At 39.4% G+C, this 22775-nt stretch overlaps 1 protein-coding gene across 2 annotated transcripts in view; it reads right to left on the minus strand.

Moving 5' to 3' along the window:
- Positions 1-20435, minus strand: part of lrpap1 (low density lipoprotein receptor-related protein associated protein 1) — a 43241-nt gene extending 22806 nt beyond the window's left edge. The window contains exons 1-3 of one of the 2 annotated variants that reach the window (XM_061881368.1): positions 20154-20434; positions 13775-13919; positions 6167-6297 (exon numbers count right to left, since the gene is read on the minus strand). In XM_061881368.1, the coding sequence (XP_061737352.1) occupies positions 6167-6297; positions 13775-13919; positions 20154-20312 (435 nt within the window). In that variant the 5' untranslated portion in view covers positions 20313-20434. Of the gene's footprint in view, positions 1-6166; positions 6298-13774; positions 13920-20153 lie in introns of both variants that reach the window. The other variant, XM_061881370.1, reaches the window with a different exon arrangement.
- Positions 20436-22775: the final 2340 nt, after the last annotated feature.

The following is a 22775-nucleotide window of genomic DNA, read 5'->3' on the forward strand; positions in this document are numbered from 1 at the left end:
GTTTTTGCTCGGTTAATGTTGCATTTCATTATTTAACTTTGCGTCTACAGCCGTGTTTGTTGCTGCATGCACCATTATAGGTATGTGTCTTTCCCCATCTTTATCAAAATATAAATATAGATCTCAACATTAGCCAGATTCGCATATACTTGTTCTCAGGATGCAGTTCTAAGAACTATTACACTCAAGTTTAGTTATAGGAACTACCCTTCCCCATAGGGACTATTCCTTTTCACGTGTGCACATGGCTGAGGATGCTGGGGACCTTGGTAAGAAACATGTGTGACGCATATCTGCCTGTGACCCGTGACATATTACTTTAGTGCCTCACCCACCACTGCAAAACAACCAACAACCTGCCCACAAAAAGTGAACAGAGAAACTACACAAGCAAGAATGGAGACCTCTGAGGCTACTGTGTTCATGATTGTCTGCTTGCAAGGAATAATAACAATGGATGGTAAACTGCGGCATCTAAAAACATTAATGGAAGAGCACACCGAGGGAGTAAGGGCACGAGGAATCCAGCAACAGGCGATATTTCTTCATTTCGTGGAAGACTAAATGATAGCAACGCGCTGCAGAAGAAGAAGGCAACAAGTAAGTCACGTCTTATTATTAATTACCGTAAGTACTGATTGTATATACTGTACCTGCATATCGTATAAGTAAACATTCTGGGCGGTATTTGACTGTTAGTATTGAGCAGATTACAACGTGTGGATATTTTAGATGTCATGCATAGTGTAACACGCGTATTCTCTTTGTATTTCAGATGTTGCTGCAATTCATTACACAACGCTCCTCGCCATCTGTCCGGGTCCGGACTAAAGTAGAAGACTGGTGCAGAAGGGTTGTCCGCAGTTTTACCGATGAGCATATAATAACTAATAAATGATCCATTTATCGCAGACTGTGTCCATTTTTCCTGTAGCTGTTGTGGCTTTTTAAAAATGGCGGGTCTGTGTTGTGGCTAACATATAGCGTAGTTCGTCAGTTCAACCAAACACCTGCGTATATTAGTTCCTATGGGACTCAGTTTAGACCGTACCTCAGAGTAGGAGCTAAAATGGTCATAGGATCTGAGGGCCGTAGTCTCTCGTTCCGGGGACTTAAAAGGTTATAGGAACTCCAAAAAGTCCCGACAGTCGGAAAACGACTATAGTGCATGTGATTGTTCATTTATGATTGTTGCCTTTGGCAAAATTTTAACTCTTTTAGGTTTTGCTCACATTTCATTTATTTTATTTACACTTGCAGAGTTGATGCAAGTGTAAAGTGTAGTCCTGATGGCTTCATCTGACCGGGATCTTCAGCTCTCACTGGATCGGTTCGCAGCAGAGTGTGAAGCGACCGGAATGAGAATCAGCACCTCCAATACGAGTCCATGGTTCTCTCCCAGAAAAGGACGCAGTGCCATCTCCGGGTTGGGGAGGAGACCCTGCCCCAATTGGAGGAGTTCAAGTACCTAGGAGTCTTGTTCACGAGTGGGGGAAGAGTGGATCGTGAGATTGACAGGCGGATCGGTGCGGCGTCTTCAGTAATGCGGACGTTGTACCGATCCGTTGTGGTGAAGAAGGAGCTGAGCCGGAAGGCAAAGCTCTCAATTTACAGGTCGATCTACTTTCCCATCCTCACCTATGGTCATGAGCTTTGGGTCATGACCGAAAGGATAAGATCACGGGTACAAGCGGCCGAAATGAGTTTCCTCCGCCGTGTGGCGGGTCTCTCCCTTAGAGATAGGGTGAGAAGCTCTGCCATCCGGGAGGAACTCAAAGTAAAGCCGCTGCTCCTCCACATCCAGAGGAGCCAGATGAGGTGGTTCGGGCATCTGGTCAGGATGCCACCCGAACGCCTCCCTAGGGAGGTGTTTAGGGCACGTCCAACCGGTAGGAGGCCACGGGGAAGACCCAGGACACGTTGGGAAGACTATGTCTCCCGGCTGGCCTGGGAACGCCTCGGGATCCCCCGGGAAGAGCTAGACGAAGTGGCTGGGGAGAGGGAAGTCTGGGCTTCCCTGCTTAGGCTGCTGCCCCCGCGACCTGACCTCGGATAAGCGGAAGAAGATAGATGGATGGAGTTGATGCATTACGAAACACTCGTAGCAAAAACTTGTTTTAAGAACTCCGAAACATGATAAAACACAAATATTATAAAGATAATGTTTAGATGGAAAATACTAAACATTAAAACTATATTAAACAAACCTTTAACAAAGTGCGTTCTTCGCCTATGCCGTCTTGGACTGGAGTACGTGACATTTTTCTTGTATTCTTTCATAAAACCTTGCACTCTTTTGCCCTTTCTTGATTAACTCTCATGAAACTCTGAAGAAACGTTTATCTGTTTCACGGTTCCAACAGCCTAAAACAACGCAAGTATAGGGCATTTTCCTACCAGAGGCAATATGTCACCCAGAACGTTATGACAACAGACACTCGCTGGCCCACCACCTCAAGCCTGAAATATTTAATGAGCCGGGCGTGACATCGGGTGAATACAACATATTGGTACCTGTTTTTGTGTATTTGGGATCTGCATAAGTCCTGGAAATTTGAAATCAAACCATGGAGGCATGGCAGAATTAATCATAAAACAGTTTTGCCTTCTTTCATACCTCCTCCAAACGGGCCGTTTGTAATTTGCACAATTTGTGACTTTCTTCCCAACATTTGACGTCAGCGGATATCTTCATGTATGGTAGATATTTTGCTGAAAAGCTTTGCACAAGTATGCCATTGTAGTCCGACGTAGTTAAAAAGCTAATTTATTTTCTCTATCCTCTTGTTGCGGGGCAGACTGGCTCATACATGCACATGCATCCTCCGCTGTTGCCATTTCTAATACAAAGTAGCGTATGGATCCAACTTACAGTATATCTGTCAGCAGACTCCATATAGAAGCACTATGTAAAAGCGCTTTGAGTCACTAGAGAAAGGCGCTATATAAATATAATTCACTTCACTTCACTTCACTTAAACCTAATACATGGCTGACAGGAAGAAGACGCAGCCGAAGTGGAGGCACATAAATAGGACCGCCCACAAGATGGTGCATCTTGAAGATGGTCAAGAAAGCGGCTTTAAGTTGGTCTATAAAAGACAATTATCCAAAATTTGGATCAAATCGCAAACATTTCATGTTATGTAGACCACAATGATGTGTTTTAAATGTAAACAAATTATTAGAATATGACATCTTGAAATTATTTCACTATATAACAGTATGCAGTTACACCAACTGCACCCAATTTTCCTTTTGACCTATTTATTAAACATGTATTTAATTGTATAGTTATATTATCTTAATCATCTACAACTCTTGCATACAAACCCTGTTTCCATATGAGTTGGAAAATTGTGTTAGATGTAAATATAAATGTAATTCAATTATTTGCAAATCATTTTCAAGCCATATTCAGTTGAATATGCTACAAAGACAACATATTTGATGTTCAAACTCATAAACATTTTTTTTTTGCAAATAATCATTAACTTTATAATTTGATGCCAGCAACACATGACAAACAAGTTGGGAAAGGTGGCAATAAATACTGATAAAGTTGAGGAATGCTCATCAAACATTCATTTGTAACATCCCACAGGTGTGCAGGCTAATTGGGAACAGGTGGGTGCCATGATTGGCTATAAAAACAGTTTCCATGAAATGCTCAGTCTTTCACAAGAAAGGATGGGGCGAGGTACACCCCTTTGTCCACAACTGCGTGAGCAAATAGTCATACCGTTTAAGAACAACCTTTCTCAAAGTGCAATTGCAAGAAATTTAGGGATTTCAACATCTGGTCCCCAATATCATCAAAAGGTTCAGAGAATCTGGAAAAATCACTGCACGTAAGCGGCCTGGCCGGAAACCAACATTGAATGACCGTGACCTTCGATCCCTCAGACGGCACTGTATCAAAAACTGACATCAATCTCTAAAGCAGGGGTCGGCAACCCGCGGCTATTTGGCAACTCTGATGCGGCTCAGCTGCACAATCGCCGACCCCCCGGATTGTTGCGGGGAGATTCCGGAATTCAATGCCTCTCCTGGACATCACTCGGAGTCAACGTTCTCCAATTTTCACTCGGACTACAATATTAAGGGCGTGCCGTGATGATATTACTCTTAACGTCCTCTTGAACGTCATCGCGCCCGCCATTCACGGAATGCTATTTGCGTGCCGACCGGACACATGCATTTCGCTCATTCTAACGGCACATGTATGAGATTGCAAGGCATACTGGGTGACACAGAGTACACTGACGGTTGTGATATAAACAACTTTAACACTCCTACTAATATGCGCCACATTATGAACCCACACAAAAGAAGAATGACAAACACATTTCGGGAGAAAATCCTCATAGTAACACAACATAAAAACAACACAACAAATACCCAGAATCCTTTGCATCCATGAAACTCCCTGACTATGTTATACACCCCGCGAGCACCAAATCCCCCCCCCCCCCATCCCTGCGTGGTTGAGGTGGGCGGGGTTTGGGGCTCGCGGGGTGTATAACATAGTCAGGAAGTATCATGGATGCAAAGGATTCTGGGTATATGTTGTGTTGCGTTTATGTTGTGTTACTGTGAGGATTTTCTCCCGAAATGTGTTTGTCATTCTTATTTTGTGTGGGTTCACAATGTGGCACATATTAGTAGGAGTTTTAAAGTTGTTGATATCACAACCGTCAGTGTACTCTGTGTCACCCAGTATGCCTTCCAGTCGTGTGCGTGCATCTGTGGAAACCTCTCACAACATGTTGCTGGACTGGCAAGCAGTTTGTACATGTTGTAGAAGGTGTTTAAGGCAATGGCTTCATAGCATGCCCTTATTCTTGTCATCTGGGTGACCACCAGCAGATATTGGCAAGAATAGTTGCGGCTCACATTGTCTTCCTCATTTTGTGAAACGGGTCGAAATGGCTCTTTGAGTGGTAAAGGTAGCCGACCCTTGCTCTAAAGGATATCACCACTTGGGCTCAGGAACACTTCAGAAAACCACTGTCACTAAATACATTTCGCCGCTACATCTGTAAGTGCAAGTTAAAGTTCTACTATGCAAAGCGAAAGCCATTTATCAAAAACATCCAGAAACGCCACCAGCTTCTCTGGGTCTAAGATCATCTAAGATGGACTGATGCAAAGTGGAAAAGTGTTCTGTGGTCTGACGAGGCCACATTTCAGATTGTTTTTGGAAATATTCGACATCGTGTCATCCGGACCAAAGGGGAAGCGAACCATCCAGACTGTTATCTACGCAAAGTTCAAAAGCCAGCATCTGTGATGGTATGGGGGTGCATTAGTGCCCAAAGCATGGGTAACTTACACATCTGTGAAAGCCCCATTAATGCTGAAAGGTACATACAGGTTTTGGAACAACATATGCTGCCATCTAAGCGCCGTCTTTTACATGGACGCCCCTGCTTATTTCAGCAAGACAATGCCAAGCCACATTCAGCACATGTTACAACAGCATGGCTTCGTAAACAAAGAGTGCGGGTACTTTCCTGGCCCGCCTGCAGTCCAGACCTGTCCCCTATCGAAAATGTGTGGCACATCATGAAGCGTAAAATACGACCCCGAACTGTTGAATGACTGAAGCTCTACCTAAAACAAAAATGGGAAAGAATTCGACTTTCAAAGCTTCAACAATTAGTTTCCTCAGTTCCCAAACATTTATTGAGTGTCTTCAAAAGAAAAGGTGATACAACACTGTGGTGAACATGCCCTTTCCCAACTACTTTGGCACGTGTTGCAGCCATGAAATTCTAAGTTAATCATTATTTGCACAAAAAAAACAAGTTTATGAGTTTGAACATCAAATATGTTGTCTTTGTAGCATATTCAACTGAATATGGGTTAAAAATGATTTGCAAATCATTGTATTCTGTTTATATTTACATTTAACACAATTTCCCAACTCAAATGGAAAAGGGGTTTGTAAATGCCATGACCATATCAGAATCAGAATCAGACATTCTTTATTAATCCTCGAGGGGAAATTCAAATTTTCAGCACAATCCCATTCAAGAAAGATCAGACAAACATTACAGGGAGACAGAACAGGATCGCTGACGGAAGTTACAAATAAGATGACACTAGCCTTAAATCCAGATGGTGTTAATGCAGCTTACAAAGTGTCAAACACAATACACACCTTGTTCCAAAGTTTGTCCAGCTTTGGATCATCAAATACGTCGCCGTCTTTTATTTCATGGTCCTTCACGGAGTTGCTCTCCAGAGGTCTTGTATCCCTTTTGCCATCCATCCCATACTTGGCCAGAATCACTGTCAAACACAGCCAAGTTTAGGTAAAACTATGAGGTTATGTGGTAACCTACTAATGTAGTGGTTGATTGATTATCAGTGGTGGGTGTACACTATGATAGACAAAAGTATGAGGGCACTTGGCCATTACACAAAAGAGAAGACAATATGTGGAACAGTATTAATTGACAAATCATTCACATTGTTTCCTGGACCCTGTGTAAGTGTACACTGATTTAATTATACAGAGGTGTAAGGTGCCAGTCATCTGTGGTTGCTTTTCCTTGCTTAGACAAAATATGCATGGCAGCAAAATTATTTGCAAACGTGTATCTCAATCTTTATGCATGTAATCGAATTAATGTGCATGTGTACAAATGTGTCTGTATATCAGTCTAAAGTGTGTGTAATCAGATCCGCGTACGTGTGTTTTAGATTTACGTACGGGTGTTTTAGATCCTTGCACGTGTTTTAAGTTGTCTGTCTCTAATTAGAAAGAACCCTAGATAGGCTGTCTACTTAGAAATGACTTTTGCAACACTTTTGCCATGTATGATTTGGGCGAGCGCACCCAGATTCGTGAGTGTGTAATACAATCTGCGGGTACGTATCTATGACCTGTGACAAGCAGGAACCCTCTATTGCTGGGATGTTACTGACGTCACATGGTGGTGGTCAAGCTAGCTCTGTTTTCAATGGGTACCAAGCATCATTTAGCCTTTCCTGAGGACAAAATGCCCTATACTTTTGTTGGTTTCAGCTGTAGAAACCACTCAAATCGCGGAAAGGATAATTGTTTCATCAGAGTTCCTCGAGAGGTCATTAAAAAGGTCGGAAAAATGCAAGATTTGTGGAAACTAAGACGAAAAATCAAAGAATGAGTTTGCAGTGAACAATTCATTAAAGGTTTGTTTGATACACTTTTAACAGTTAGTATTTCCCATTTAATTATTATCTTGATATAGGGCTCGGCGATATATCGATGTACTCCATATATCATGTTTGCCTCTGTGCGATATAGAAAGTGACTATATCGATATATTCGAGTATACATTCTCACACAGTTGCTTTTAGCACCGGGCATTACACTGCATGTTTCCCACTCTTTCTTGTCCCTCCTTCTCACAGAGACGTAAAACAAGCGCACCTTCTTACATACGTCCCGTGCAATGTCACAAGCTCCAGCGGAGCAGAGAGGTAGCGACATGGTAACGTTAGCTGTGATGCTAACGGTGAGGTGCGAGTGGTAATACGAGAGAAAGAGGGTGTGAATCTGGTAACAAATGGAGAAAGAATTAATTACCAAGAAAAACAGCACGGGATCCATGGTCCAGCGGTAGTTTGGCTTCAAGCGGGAACATGTTGAACATTTAAGTGGCAAAAGCGTTGCTACGAAAAGTAGCAGCACTGCTAATGTAGCGTCATTTGAAAAGTCACCCACTAGAGAATGAGGAGTGCTTGAAACTAGGGCTGGGCGTATCGATATACACAATATATTGCGGGTTTGTGTCTGTGCTATATAGAAAATGACTATATTGTAATATTCTTCTCACGCAGTTGCTTTTAGCTGCGGCATCACATTACAGGCTCTTCTTGCTCTTTCCTGTCTCTCCTTCTCACAGACAAGCAGGCACACCTTCTTACACACGTCACATACTGTCACGTCATACGTCACATACGTATACGCCCTCGTGGAGCAGATAGGTAGCAGACTGGGTAACGTTAGCTGTGATGCTAGTGGTAATATGAGAGAAAGAAGGCGCAAATGAAGGAAGAATTAATTCCCAAGAAAAACAGCCGGGGGTCCATTGTCTGGCGGTGGTTTGGCTTCAAGCGGAAATATGTCAACCAGACAACCGTAATAAGTGAAGCATGCGGCACAAGCGTTGCTATGAAAAGTAGCATCACTGCTAATATGTAGCATCATTTGAAAAGTCACCTGCTAGAGAATGAAGAGAATTTAATAACGTCCGTAGTAACCTACCACATAGCGAAGGACGAATACTATTTGATTTCCTATTATGCAGCTCATTTATATTTGACACTTAAAATGTCTGACAATCTTGCACTCTCTGTTTTGGAAATGACATGAACGTTTGTGCCACTGCTTAATAACTGTTTAATAAATACAGTTTTGGTCAATTGACTTAATTGTGATTTCCTTCTCTGCATGAAAGTTTAAAAGTAGCATATATTAATGCAGTATTGAGAAGAATGTTTTAATGTAGACACATAGAATCATCATACTGCTGTGATTCTATGCATCCAGTGTTCATTCAAGGCCAAGGCAAAATATCGAGATGTATATCGTATATATGGCGATATGGCCTAAAAATATCGAGATATTAAAAAAAGGCCATCTCGCCCAGCCCTACATGAAACTCCACGTCAACATCTCCGGCCGGTGCCACACCAACAAAATGCCGAAGCAACTATTTCCAGATCGACACCGTATGAAAAAAAAAAAAAAGTCAACAACAGAAAGAAATAAGGTCCGCAGGAACCTATTTCTATTTGATAGTTATTAAAATATCTTGTGTGACATCATGCACAAAAGTGCACTTCATTTGTTTTTAACTATTGTAGTGGTGTTCTGTACAAAAAGTAAATGTTAATTTAGTGTTGTTTTGATATGTCTTCTTGGTGAAATCATTCACAAAAGTGCACTTATAGCTTGTTTTAAAATATCTTTAACAATCTTGCACTTTCTGTTTTGGAAATGACATGAATGTCTGTGCCACTGCTTATTAACTGTTTAATAAATACAGTTTTGGTAAATTGACTTAGTTGTGATTTCCCTCTGTGAAAGTTTAAAATGAGCATATATTAACGCAGTATGAATAAGAATGTTTAATGTAGACGTATAAAATCCTCATACTGCTGTGATTATATGCATTAAGTGTTAATTCAAGGCCAAGGCAAAATATGGAGATATATATCGTGTATCGTGACATGGCCTAAAAATATCGAGATATTAATAAAAGGCCATATCACCCAGCCCTATCTTGATATTATTTGTATTTCTTAAACACTTTTGCTATGATTGTTTCGAAAAGCACCAACTCGGTGTGTTTAAATAAAAGAAAGCAAATGTGAGCAAAACCTAAATGAGTTAAGCTTCTATCAAAGGCAACAATCATAAATGAAGCTTGCAGCACATACACAGTTGACATCTATACGTATATTCTGTTAAAGACGGGAAAAAAAACACGCAACTAGTAAACGGCGTGTGCAACAGCAACAAACATCAGTAGACGCAAAGTTAAATCTTGAAAGGAAACCTCACCCGAGCAAAAACAATGCATATTTTTGCGAGAGAGTCTTGATAACAATTTCATTGAACCAGCCACACACAAAGAAGTTGTAGACCTACACGATTTTTCAAGTTTACATCGGTTTTGTCGTGTAGAATGCCGTCTGTAACATAATTGCTGGTATCTGCTTTTTGCATCAAGATTTAAGTTAGATAGTTTGCGCGCCGCTTGCTGTAAAAACAGCCTTCATAACTTGGTCCACCACCACTGGTTTTCCCGAAGAAGTCTTGTGTCAGAATACCAGCTATTGGATGTCTATTTTACATGTGACCTTTTTGAAACTTCTGTCAACAACAACAACTACTACAACTACTCAGTGGCCTTGTGTTTGAGTGTCCGCCCTGAGATCGGTAGGTCGTGAGTTCAAACCCCGGCCGAGTAATACCAAAGACTATAAAAATGGGACCAATAGGCACTCCGCATCATGGGTTGGAATTGGGGATTAAATCACCAAAATTATTCCAGTGCTTGGCCACCACTGTTGCCCATTGCTCCCCTCACCTCCCAGGGGGTGAACAAGAGGATGGATTAAATACAGAGGACAAATTTCACCACACCTAGTGTGGGGAAATTTGACTTTAAGTAGCTACATTGGTAAGTGGTGAACAAGAAATACAAACTAAAAAAATAATACAATAATCACTTACTGTACAATGTCCGTTTTCACTGAAATACCAACTGATGTGATGTGTGTGTCTTCCCGTTTGGATGACGAATTAATCATAATCCTCACAAGGGGTGAAAGAAAAACAAAAAAGGTAGTCGCGAACGAGTTTCTTGTCACGATCTCCAGGTTTAAGTCTAATGTCAAAGTTGACCAACCTCTCGGTTCATGGCCACAACCTTCTGCTATACAAGTGAGAGGCATGATTTAGAATCTAGAATTAACTTTCACCAACCCAAAGGCGATGTAGCATCTTACCAGCTAGGTATGTCAATAGCTGATAAGCTGGTTACCACTCTGTGATCACGGCACTGTTAAAACTAGTTCCTTGGCTTGTAATACCAATGTAGCTAATACATGTTTAATGTTCCGGTCACAACATGTAAATGGAGTATTGGTAATGTTTTTTTTGTTTTTTTACAGTGCTCTTTGAGCACAATAGATGACTCCCATTAGCTGCATTGTTAGCCACCCCATACTTGCCATAGATTACAAGTTAGAATGCATATATAAAGAAAGAAAAACATATATGTTCTTGTCTAAATCGAGATTGTGAATGCTGGCAAACTTCCCAAAAAGTGTAATTCTCCTTCAATATGTCGTTAGTAGTTTTTTTGTAATTTACAATTACATTGTTGCTACTTTTGGTGGTACTGTGACACCCTTTAAAAATGGTTACTGCTGTATACATACTAATACCTTTGTGGCCTCCATCTTAAAATGTATTACATAAGATGTTAATGAGATTTTGTGTTGATGGAGGAGGTAGGTATGGGTTTTGATTTGATGAAATTCTCATTGGGGCTAGATGCATGTTGATTTTCATACGGTCTTGTGGGCTGTATGACATACCAACGGGAGTTTGACACATGTACTTTACATTCTCTTTAACCTCCAAACTGTCAGGATGGCCACTAAAACCCAACAAAAGATTAAAGATTGCAAAGAGCCATAAACTGTGACTTTTTAGGAGAAATAAGCAATGGTGAAACTCACAAATGACAACAAACAGTGTAATGTCATTTTACTATGGCCCATTTAGAAACAACAAAACGTTGGACTTGGCTCAGTCCGGGTTATTCAGCACCAGTTAAGTGTTGCTGCAGCAGCTGATTCAGCACCACATTACTGTGTAGTGTTACTCATCAACCAGTTAAGTATCTCACGCACAAGCTGTGATCCCCATAATCAGGTCTACAAGATTCCTGCAGAAGCACTCCTTACTTTTAAAACATTTTACAGATTCATGTGACTTAAGTCATGTGCAAAAAAAAAACATCAGCAAAACACAACTATTCAAAGCTAGGTTGATGTACTTCACGCAAAGGAATGTTTCAAAGTCCAGTTAGGACTCATAGGTGTGTGATCAGTAGAGGTGGGAATCTTTGAGCACGTCACGATTCGATTACAATTAAGATTCAAGAGCTACTATTTGATTACATATCGATTATTAATGTTTCTTTTAACTTGTGTATATTGAAGCAGTTTTACAATTATTTTTGTTTCACTAAATAAGCGTTTATCACTTGCAACTTTAAAAAAAAGTGCATTTGTGATAAGAAGCATGACATTTATTCCCACAACATTCATTAAATTAATAGAAATGTGTCCTATAATAAAGGAGCTGGTCGGATCTCTCGGTGAGGTGGCTCGCTGTAGTCAGACACATTTTAGAACTGTCTGCATTACTTTATGTAAAATAAATAAATCGATTATCGGCGTTTACTCACCGATTTTATAATCGTCAATTTCTGAATTGCGATGCATCTAAAAATCTATTATTTCCCCCACCTCTAGTGATCAGTGCTGAGGTCACTTGTGGATCCACTTCCACAGTTACATCTAGCCAAAATAAGAAAAGGACCACTGATGAACTGCAACATCAATGTCTTCACTGATTGTTGCTGGTCAACATGCTATGAGGTTTACGAAATAGGTCTTGGCTGAGCAGTAGTGACAAGGATAGCGCTATACATGGGACGGTATAGCTCACTTGGTGGAGTGGCCGTGCCAGCAACTTGAGGGTTCCAGGTTCGATCCAGACTTCTGCCATCCTAGTCAATGCCGTTATGTCTCTAAGATTATATTTCTCCTCTTTTGTTGAGAAGAATTGTTGTATATTCTTGGGTAACAGGTTATAATTTGCTTTGTGTATAATTTTAGCTGTTTGCAATTTCACTATGTCATGGAATTTCAGTATCTTTGATTCAATAAATAAAGGGTTTGTATGTTCTCTATATCCAACATTATGTATTATTCTAACTGATCTTTTTTGTAACACTGTTAGTGAATGAAGTGTACTTTTGTAATGTCCTTGGGCAAGACACTTTAACCACCTGCTCCCAGTGCCACCCACACTGGTTTAAAAATGTAACTTAGATATTGGGTTTCAGTATGTAAAACGCTTTGAGTCACTAGAGAAAAAGCGCTATATAAATATAATTCACTTCACTTGACTACATATTTGCATGTATGTGTAATTCTATACCCACTCATGGTAGGGTGACAGCATTTTGTCCAAAAACCATTGAATTCAACATGTCTTGGAGTTTTAAGTATGTGAATGTTTAGGATGTAATGATTAGTTGTATTTTATTTCTTCAAGGTACTTATTTTCCTCTACTAACCTATGATACCCCAAAGCACTTCACATTATACGTCACATTCAGCCATACACACACTGATGGCGGAAATACCGTTTTGATCATGTGATTGCAATGAACGAAAAGACAACGTCCGACCTTATTTCACCAAATAGGAAAGCAAAAGCACTTTAAGATGTTCTATATCTTTATAGGATATATTTTTTCTTAAAGAAATGAGTCCATTTTATTTTTTGTTTGTTTATTTATTTAGAACACCAAAGTTATTTACCTTTCAATTACAGTAGAATGGGAAACAATTCCACAGTAATAATAAATACAAGTGTATATCCTTTTAAATAGTTACTTGCATTATGATTATTATATATTATTATAACATTATATTATAAACACTGATTTTATCAAATATTTATTCACTTAAAAAGCATGATGTAGGCAAAAGGTCGGAGTCTGTCTGCATTAAGCCTAATATTTTTTAAAGTAAAGTATTGCATATTGTTCTAATGTGATCAACGAATATGTTGATGGACAGTCTAAAAGTAACATGTGTTCCTTCAATTGTTATTTTTGCAGTTTAATGCATTTTTACGGATGAAATATAAAAATCGCAAATCTAAACGCAATCGCACTTTTGGAGAGAAAAATCGCAATTAGTTTTTTTCTCATAATCGAGCAGCCCTACTGTAACCCCTGAGCCATGCCTATGGTTTAATCACAGCAGTATATAATGCACATGAAATTGGCCCCAGTGTGTGAATGTTGTCTGTCTATCTGTGTTGGCCCTGCGATGAGGTGGCGACTTGTCCAGGGTGTACCCCGCCTTCCGCCCGGTTGTAGCTGAAATAGGCGCCAGCGCCCCCAAAAGGGAATAAGCGTAGAAAATGGATGGATGAATGGAACTCTGTAGCCACACATACCATTGAAATTTCGGCGGATTTGGGCCTCTTTCTCTCCGTTTTCATCCAGGCCCTCCACTTTCATTTTCTTCCAGTGCAGCTCATCCTTCTCCTGTATCTTCAGGTCACTGTGCAGCTCAGCTTGTTTCACAGGGGACAACTGCATCTGTCAAAGCACGTAAGACAACATTAGACCTTGGGATGGGTAGCAAATTTGGTACTTTTATAGGCACCAGCCGAATTCCATCAGTACTACCGGGTACCAATTCACGTAAAATAAAACCGTACCATAATTTGACACTTTGTTGCATGTGACATAAAGTCCAGTTGCTTGGCGAGCAAACAGTCGTACTTGTCGCAGACTGCCTCTAGGTAATTTTCCAATTTTTCATGCCAACTAAGCAAGAAGAAGGCGCTCAAATGTACAGTAGGGCTCCACTTATGAGAAAGCTCATTTCCATTGGATATATCATATACATGCACCTAATTAGCATTACACATGTTACATTGAGTTTCATCTTTCAAATGTGTTAATTGAAACTAAAATTAAGATGCATGTATTAAGTAAACACGTACAGTTTAAACACTTTGCAGGATCCAACAAAACACAAGACCGGCATATTTAACTTAATGGCAAAGATTACTTTCCTAATTAAGACAACACACCGTAGTATATACATTGCTTCCATCTAACATTTTGGAATTGCAACTGCGTGCAAAGTTTACTTACCACTTGCAAATGACACTCAAAAGTGTAAGAAAAGAAGGTATAAAAACTTGACAGCACAGTTATCATTGCATAAAAAATTATTATATTAAGAAACTCATAAACACATGAACACACACAAAAGTACCAGAAATTGGTATTGTTGCACACCGCTTGAGAAGGCATTGAATAAGTACTGGAACAGTTCAAATGGGAACGATACATATCTTTAAAGGGGAACTGCCCTTTTTCTTGAATTTTGCCCATCATTCACAATCATTATGAGGCAAGAAAACAAAAGGTTCCGTTCCGTAACCTGTATAATAACAAAACTGTGCGACATTGTTATTGTAAGAGCAAATCCTGAGGAACTCTTTTTCCAACGTAGTAACAAATCGGCGTGCTTTGGTAATAGCCGTAAAAGCTAATTACGGCAAGAGATAAGCAAGCTTCTACATATCTGTAAAGTATTAGCCTGCATTTCATGTTTTGTTTGTACACAGCTAGCTAGACAGCGTATGTACTGTAGTTATAATAACATGCATGACATGCTGCGTGAATCATGATCAATATAAAGTTCGACTCACTCAATGGACAGTTTTCTGTATGCTCCAGCCAGCCGTTTATTCATGCCATTTATGTCGAAAAAGCTTGTCTCCAAAATCCACATTTGCAGCTTCGAGTTGCTTTCACCTTACTCTATTGGCTTCCGTCTGCTCCAACGTTTCTCTCTCTTCTTTGTGCAGGCTTCTAGAAGCAGTGATTCATTCTCAGTTCATTTAGGTTAAAACAAGATAAAGTTGTGAATGCAGGCTACCCCTGTGGTAAATTTGAAATGTGCTATATAAATAAAGTTGATTTGATTTGATTTAATCCTCAATTGTCCAAAAATAGTTGTCTTTGTTGTTTGTCTACCATGATCACTCAACACACAAGCGTTTTGTATCCAGAAGCAGGAACACACATTGTTGGACGTGTGTTGCAACGGAAACATAAGTCAGTCCCGGAAATTAGTAAAATGATCAAAATACGGTAGATATTGAACATATTACAAATGTTGATGCATTATGTATAGACTTGCAGTGTGTATACAAAACGTTGATGGAGGGTTTTAGTTGTCTTAAGAGCATGGGTGTCAAACTCATTTTACCTCAGGGGCCGTATGGAGGAAAATCTATTCTTTAGGGCAGGGGTGTCGAACTCAAATACAGAGTGGGCCAAAGTTTTAAAACCGAACAAAGCCGTGGGCCAAGGTTGAACAAATTATCCTGTTAATAGGGACTGAAACAAGTTTCGCATTGAATATTGAACAAGCAAGGCTTATATAACTTTATAGTGACATGTAAAATTAAGTTTCAAATAATAATAAAAAAATATCAATGGCATATCAAATAAAATAAAATAAAAAATTAAAATTGAATGCCTCTTTTCGGTGGCGGGGTTTGGTGGTAACGGGGGTGTATATTGTAGCGTCCTGGAAGAGTTAGTGCCGCAAGTGGTTCTGGGTATTTGTTCTGTTGTGTTATGGTGTGGATGTTCTCCCAAATTGTTTGTCATTATTGTTTGGTGTGGGTTCACAGTGTGGCGCATATTTGTAACAGTGTAAAAGTTGTTTATACAGCCACCCTCAGTGTGACCTGTATGGCTGTTGACCAAGTACGCATTGCATTCACTTGTTTGTGTGTATAAGTTGCATATATTATGTGACTGGGCCAGCACTCTGTTTGTATGGAGTAAAAGCGGACGTGGCGACAGATTGTAGAGAACGCCAAAATCAGTGTTTTTAGGGCCCAGCCCCAACATTGTTGTCCGGGGGGAAATTGGGAGAAATTCGGGTGGGGTATTGAACTTCGGGAGTCTCCCGGGAAAATCGGGACGGTTGACGAGTATGAGTATTAGCGGTGAATGTGGCGTTAAAGCGGCGGGCCAGCTCTAATGTTAATTTGATATTACCTCAAGGGCCAAATGAAAGTACACGGCGGGCCATATTTGGCCCGCGGGCCAGAGTTTGATACCCATGCTTTAGGGGGTCAGAATGTTAAAATCATGGCATGATAACTTAAAAATAAGGACAATTCCAGGTTGTTGTCTTTATTTTACTTTGGCCAAAAATAGAACAACGTACAAATCACAACTAATCAAAACACTTCAAGTTTGTTGAAAATTCTGAGAAAATTGGTGCAGCTTCAAAAACCCAATGAGCTTAGACTTGGTCTCAGTGTATCTACAAAGCCAGAATCAAATTTTAAGTAACAGTCTTTCTGGGATTGAACAAAAAACACAACAAGTAAACTATTGTAGGTCTCAAATACATCCTTTGTCATGTCCATGTATCAATCTAGTGCTAACTCAACAAAACGTAAGAAACGGAGGTAAACACTATTCAGAAGGTTTAAGTTCACTTCTCTCGTGTTTGACAGAGACATTTTGGGGCAACAAGGGTGCCAAATGACGATGTGTTAGAAGCAAAAGATATTAAACGGCAAGTTTTAAGTTGCATGTGGGTCGAGGAGGAGGAGCCAATGTCTCCCTTAACTGTGTAACTTTTGCTTTGCCGTGGTATAAAGCGTTTGCTTGCCTAACAGAATTGCTATTGTGACATTCAGTGGACACATTTAAAACAGTAGTTTCTTTCGTTAAGAAAAAAAAAAGCAGCTAATTTTTAAACTTGACAAACTCATCATGCGGGCCGGAAAAAAACCCTGTTTGTGGGCCTGATCCGAGTCGTACGTTTGACCCCCCTGTCTTAGGCCATGTCTATACTAAGCCGGGTAACCCCTTAAACTAATAATTATTTAGCCTAAGCCCCCGTTTCAGCCACACTAAACCAGCATTTAAAGTCCCCCTCCTCCAAATTATTACACAGGTAAGTGCACCATGTATTTCTTGAATCTCCGGCTCTTAGCTTTGTATGGACTCATTGATCGTTTACAAATTGAATTTGAGAGGAAGTGACGCCTGAAAGACCGCGCCCACACAGGAAGTGACGTCAGAAAGAACGCGCCACAGCCAGCTTCATAATAAAGCGGTTTCAGAACTCGGACCTAACCACTGGAAATATGAAGGCGGGTCATCCAGACATGCCCGTGTTTCTCATTCAGTGTGTACAGAGGCTTGTGGAAATCACAGTTGAATACCTTAAAGGGGAACATTATCAGCAGACCTATTTAAGCGTCAATATATACCTTGGTGTTGCAGAAAAAAGACCATATGTTTTTTTAACCGATTTCCGAACTCTAAAAGGTTGTGAATTTGGCGATTTAAACGCCTCTTAATTGTTCACTGTCGGAGCGATGACCTTTTACCCGTGACGTTACAACGGGAAGCAATCAGCCATTTTCTCAAACACATTACACACACAAGTCAAATCAGCTCTGTTATTTTCCGTTTTTTCGACTGTTTTCCGTACCTTGGAGACATCATGTCTCATCGGTGTGTTGTCGGAGTGTGTAACAACACGATCAGGGACGGATTCAAGTTGACTTACGTGAAGTGTGCATCGATTAGCATGGCATGCCGTTATAATCGATGCTAACAGGCTATTTAGGCTAGCGGTATGTACATATTGCACCGTTATGCCTCATTTGTAGCTATATTTGCATCCAGCCTTTCCCTCCACCCACATTTAATGTCAAACAAACACATACCAATCGACGGATTCAAGTTGCTCCAGTGTCAAAAGATGCGAAAGTCCATCGTTTGTTCCGTACATTTTATCGACGATAGCGATGCTACGACAGAGATGTGTGGATATCCTGCGACACTCAAAGCAGATGCATTTCCAACGATAAAGTCAACAAAATCACAAAGGTGAGTTTTGTTGATGTTATTGACTTATGTGCTAATCAGACATATTTGGTCACGGCATGACTGCCAGCTAATCGATGCTAACATGCTATTTAGGCTAGCTGTATGTACATATTGCATCATTATGCCTCATTTGTAGCTATATTTGCATCCAGGCTTTCCCTCCACCACATTTAATACCAAACAAACACTTACCAATCGACGGATTTAAGTTGCTGCAGTGGTCAAAAGATGCAATCGTTGGTTAGAAGGCGATCGCCGAATAGCTTCAATAGCTATTCGCTCAATAGCTTCAGTTTCTTTTTATGCGTAATCTGTTGAATCGCTTAAGCCGCTGAAATCCGAGTCTGAATCCAGCTAATGTTGCTACATCTTGCTGTTCTATCCGCCATGTTTGTTGGTATTGGCATCACTATGTGACGTCACAAGAAAATGGACGGGTGGATTTACAAATAGCGAAAATCAGGCACTTTAAAGCCTTTTTTCGGGATATTCCATGATGGGTAAAATTTTGAAAAAAACTTCGAAAAATAAAATAAGCCACTGTGAACTGAATTTTATTGGTTTTAACCTTTTGAAATTGTGATAATGTTCCCCTTTAATAGAAAGCGATTGCAGCTATTTGGGATACAACACTTCTCAGATGGCAAGTGAACTTTAGAATGTCCAAGTCAGCTGTGTTTCTACTAAGCCAAATACTTTGTCCTTTTGTCGAAGGAGAGTCAACGAGAATGCAAGCTCCTGTGAATGTGATGAAAAAGTTAGCGTGTGCTTTGTATTATCTGTCCGTCGTGGAAGGACTAAGGAAAACAGGGAATGCTTTTGGACTGGCAAAGCAGACTGTATCAGTTATTGTCCGCCATGTATGTCGTGGACGCAACGTCTAGGTCCAGAGTATATAAAGTCACCAAAATCAATGAAAGTGAAGGCAGATGAGTGAGGAGTGTCCTTACCAGATATCTTTGAATGATGTAAAATGTTCTTTATCACATTGATTACATTTCAAATAAAGATTTGATTAATTTATGATGTCTCAGGTGTTATTCACCACAATAGGGCCCCACAGCAAACTGAATTCCAGTTAACTGAAATACCGCAAGACATTGTTCAGATAAGTTAAATTTAAGAACTTGCACACAAAGCAACACTGGAGGTGACTATCACATGCGCATTTCCCACGCATGCGTATTAAGTCGCGTTGCGGTGGCATTGTTGTGTGTGGACACGGATAAGGTTAGGTGGGATTTATCCTGGATAACCTTATCCAGGGCTTAAGAGGATGACTCCCATTACACGCATCTTCCAAGCCTTTTTTAATCCTAATAAAAAAAGATTGATTGATTGATTGATACTTTTATTAGTAGATTGCAAAGTTCAGTACATATTCCGTACAATTGACCACTAAATGGTAACACCCCAATAAGTTTTTCAACTTGTTTAAGTCGGGGTCCACCTTAATCAATTCATGGTAACCTTATCATATGAGACATGTGTGTTCTTGTCTCTCATGATTGTGAGCTATAGGCAACATTCCAAATAAAAGTGCAGTTCCCCTTTAACTGCACCTGCTGTAAATTTCATTCAATAACTGTATCAATATTATCCAACTCCAAAATAATGTACGAACATACATGTCAGGTCAATTAGACATATTTTTATATATATATATTAGTCTGTCTGTGCCAGGTGTACCTTGCCTCTTGCCCCCAAAAAACTGGGATAGATTCCAGCTCACCTGTGGTCCTGTACAGGATGAACTACAATGTTTTTTTTAATTATTTGACATTTCCTAAAAAAATATCGAGCTATTATTAAATGCTGCATGTTCTAGTGCATCAGCTGAATAAAGTTGTATACATTTGTTGGCATTTAATTACAGTTACATACCCGCAAGGCCTTGTTCCACACTTGGTTCAGCTTCGATATCCTGAATTCGACCGTCTGTTCGTCACCGCCGCCTGCCTTAGGATCGTTCAACTCCCGAGAGTATTTCCCGGCCATTACCCCCGTGCCGAGACAAACAACAAATAAATACAGAACTTTCATTTTTAACAAAATTAATTTCGGGTAGCTAAGAATAAAGGTAAAAAAGGTACAGACTGTTTTGTCGGGTCTTTACTGGGCTTTTTCTTAGCTGGCTACCACATGTCATGTGACTAAAGGGGCGTTCACTTTCGAGCTGCTTGCATTGTGGGACTTGTAGTCTGTTTTCTGTAAAATAAAGTAGAAAGAGTGGAAATATGTCGTCATAAACTACATGTCCCATATTTGCAGCGAGGGGTCGTTGCCAGGGAGCGGAGACTGCCAAAAGGAGAGCTAATAAAAAGCTTCCACGCTTTTACAGGACGTGAGGCTATCCATATATTTGCTTTCATTAAAGTTGGAGCTGCATGGTGCCACGTTAATAATTTCATAGGCGTCATACATTCTTAATGTAGGCCACTTAATGTCAAATGAAATATATTGATACATTTGTTTTGTTTAGACCAGGAGTCGGCAACCCAAAATGTTGAAAGCCATATTGGACCAAAAATAAATGATAAAAATCTGTCTGCAGCCGCAAAACATTTAAAGCCTTATACAAGTGTTATAATGATGACAACACATTATGTAAGTGTCTATTTTAGCTACATTAGCCTACTGTCAAAATGACTTTAAAAGTCTTGTATAAGTGTTATAATGAAGACAACACAATATGTAAGTATCTATGTTAGCCTACTGTCAACATGACTTTAAAAGTCTTTTATAAGTGTTATAATGAAGACAACACATTATGCAAGTGTCTATATTAGCCTACGATCAAAGTGACTTTAAAAATCGCATATAAGTGCTGTAATGTAAACAACACATGATGTGTCTATATTAGCTATATTAGCTCACTATCAAAATGACTTTAAAAGTCTTATATAAGTGTTATAATGAAGACAACACATGATGTAAGTATCTATATTAGCTTACTATCAAAATGACTGTAAAAGTCTTATGTAAGTATTATAATGAAGACAACACATTATGCAAGTGTCTATATTAGCTATATTAGCCTACTGTCGAATGACTTTAAAAGCCTCAAATAAGTGTTATAATGAAGACAACACATTATGCAAGTGTCTATATTAGCTATATTAGCCTACTGTCGAATGACTTTAAAAGCCTCAAATAAGTGTTATAATGAAGACAACACATGATATAAGTGTCTATATTAGCTATATTTGCTTACTATCAAAATTACTTTAAAAAGTCAAATATAAGTGTTATAATGAAAACAAAACATTATGTAAGTGTCTATATTAGCTCAATTAGCCTTCTATCCAAATTAATTTAAAAGTCTTATATAAGTGCTATAATGAAGACAACACATGATGTAGGTGTCTATATTAGCCTATTATCAAAATGACTTTAAAAGCCTTACATAAGTGTTATAATGAAGACAACACATTATGCAAGTGTCTATAATTGCTATGTTAGCCTACTATCAAAATTACTTTAAAAGCCTTAAATAAGTGTTATAATGAAGACAACACATGATGTAAGTGTCTATATTAGCCTACTGTCGAATGACTTTAAAAGCCTCAAATAAGTGTTATAATGAAGACAACACATTATGTAAGTGTCTATATTAGCCTACTATCAAAATTACTTTAAAAGCCTTAAATAAGTGTTATAATGAAGACAACACATGATGTAAGTGTCTATATTAGCTATATTAGCCTACTGTAAAAATGACTTTAAAAGTCTTAAAGAAGTGTTATAATGAAGACAACACATGATGTAAGTGTATATATTAGCTATATCAGCCTACTATAAAAATGACTTTAAAAGCCTTAATTGTTTAAGTGTTATAATGAAAACAACACATGATGTAAGTGTCTATATTAGCTATATCAGCCTACTATAAAATTACTTTAAAAGCCTTATATAAGTGTTATAATGAAGACAACACATGACGTAAGTGTCTATATTCTATATTAACTATACTAGCCTACAATCTGCAATGAGGCAGAACCAGCACATCCCCCCCCCCCCCAACCCCCCTCCCCCCACCCCCCGGTGACCCCAAGAGGGACAAGCGGTAGGGAATGGATGGATGGATAGCATACTATCAAAATGACTTTAAAAGCCTCATATAAGTGTTATAATGAAGACAACACATGATGTAAGTGTCTATATTAGCTATATTAGCCCACTATCGCAAATCTTTGTTGACAGAAATGTTGTATTCAAATTTTTATTCTACACATTTTTGCAACACTGGAAATCATTATTAAAATGGAGGCTCTCAAAACGTTTGGTGGATAAATAGAGACAAAGAAGGAGTGGCATAAAACACGTCTTTCTGTGGCACCGGAGGAGAACGTTGTACACGTTAACAAATTACGGTGAGTTACCTGCATTGTTATCCGCCTTGTGCCATCAGTTCACTATCGAGGCCGCGCAGAAAGTGGAAGATATGTGCGTCTTGTCTTTCAAAAGTGCAGTGTTCTTTAAAAGATACTTAACTGTATTGCACAT

The sequence above is a fragment of the Nerophis ophidion genome, linkage group LG20 (genome assembly GCF_033978795.1).
Source record: "Nerophis ophidion isolate RoL-2023_Sa linkage group LG20, RoL_Noph_v1.0, whole genome shotgun sequence".
NCBI lineage: Eukaryota > Metazoa > Chordata > Actinopteri > Syngnathiformes > Syngnathidae > Nerophis > Nerophis ophidion.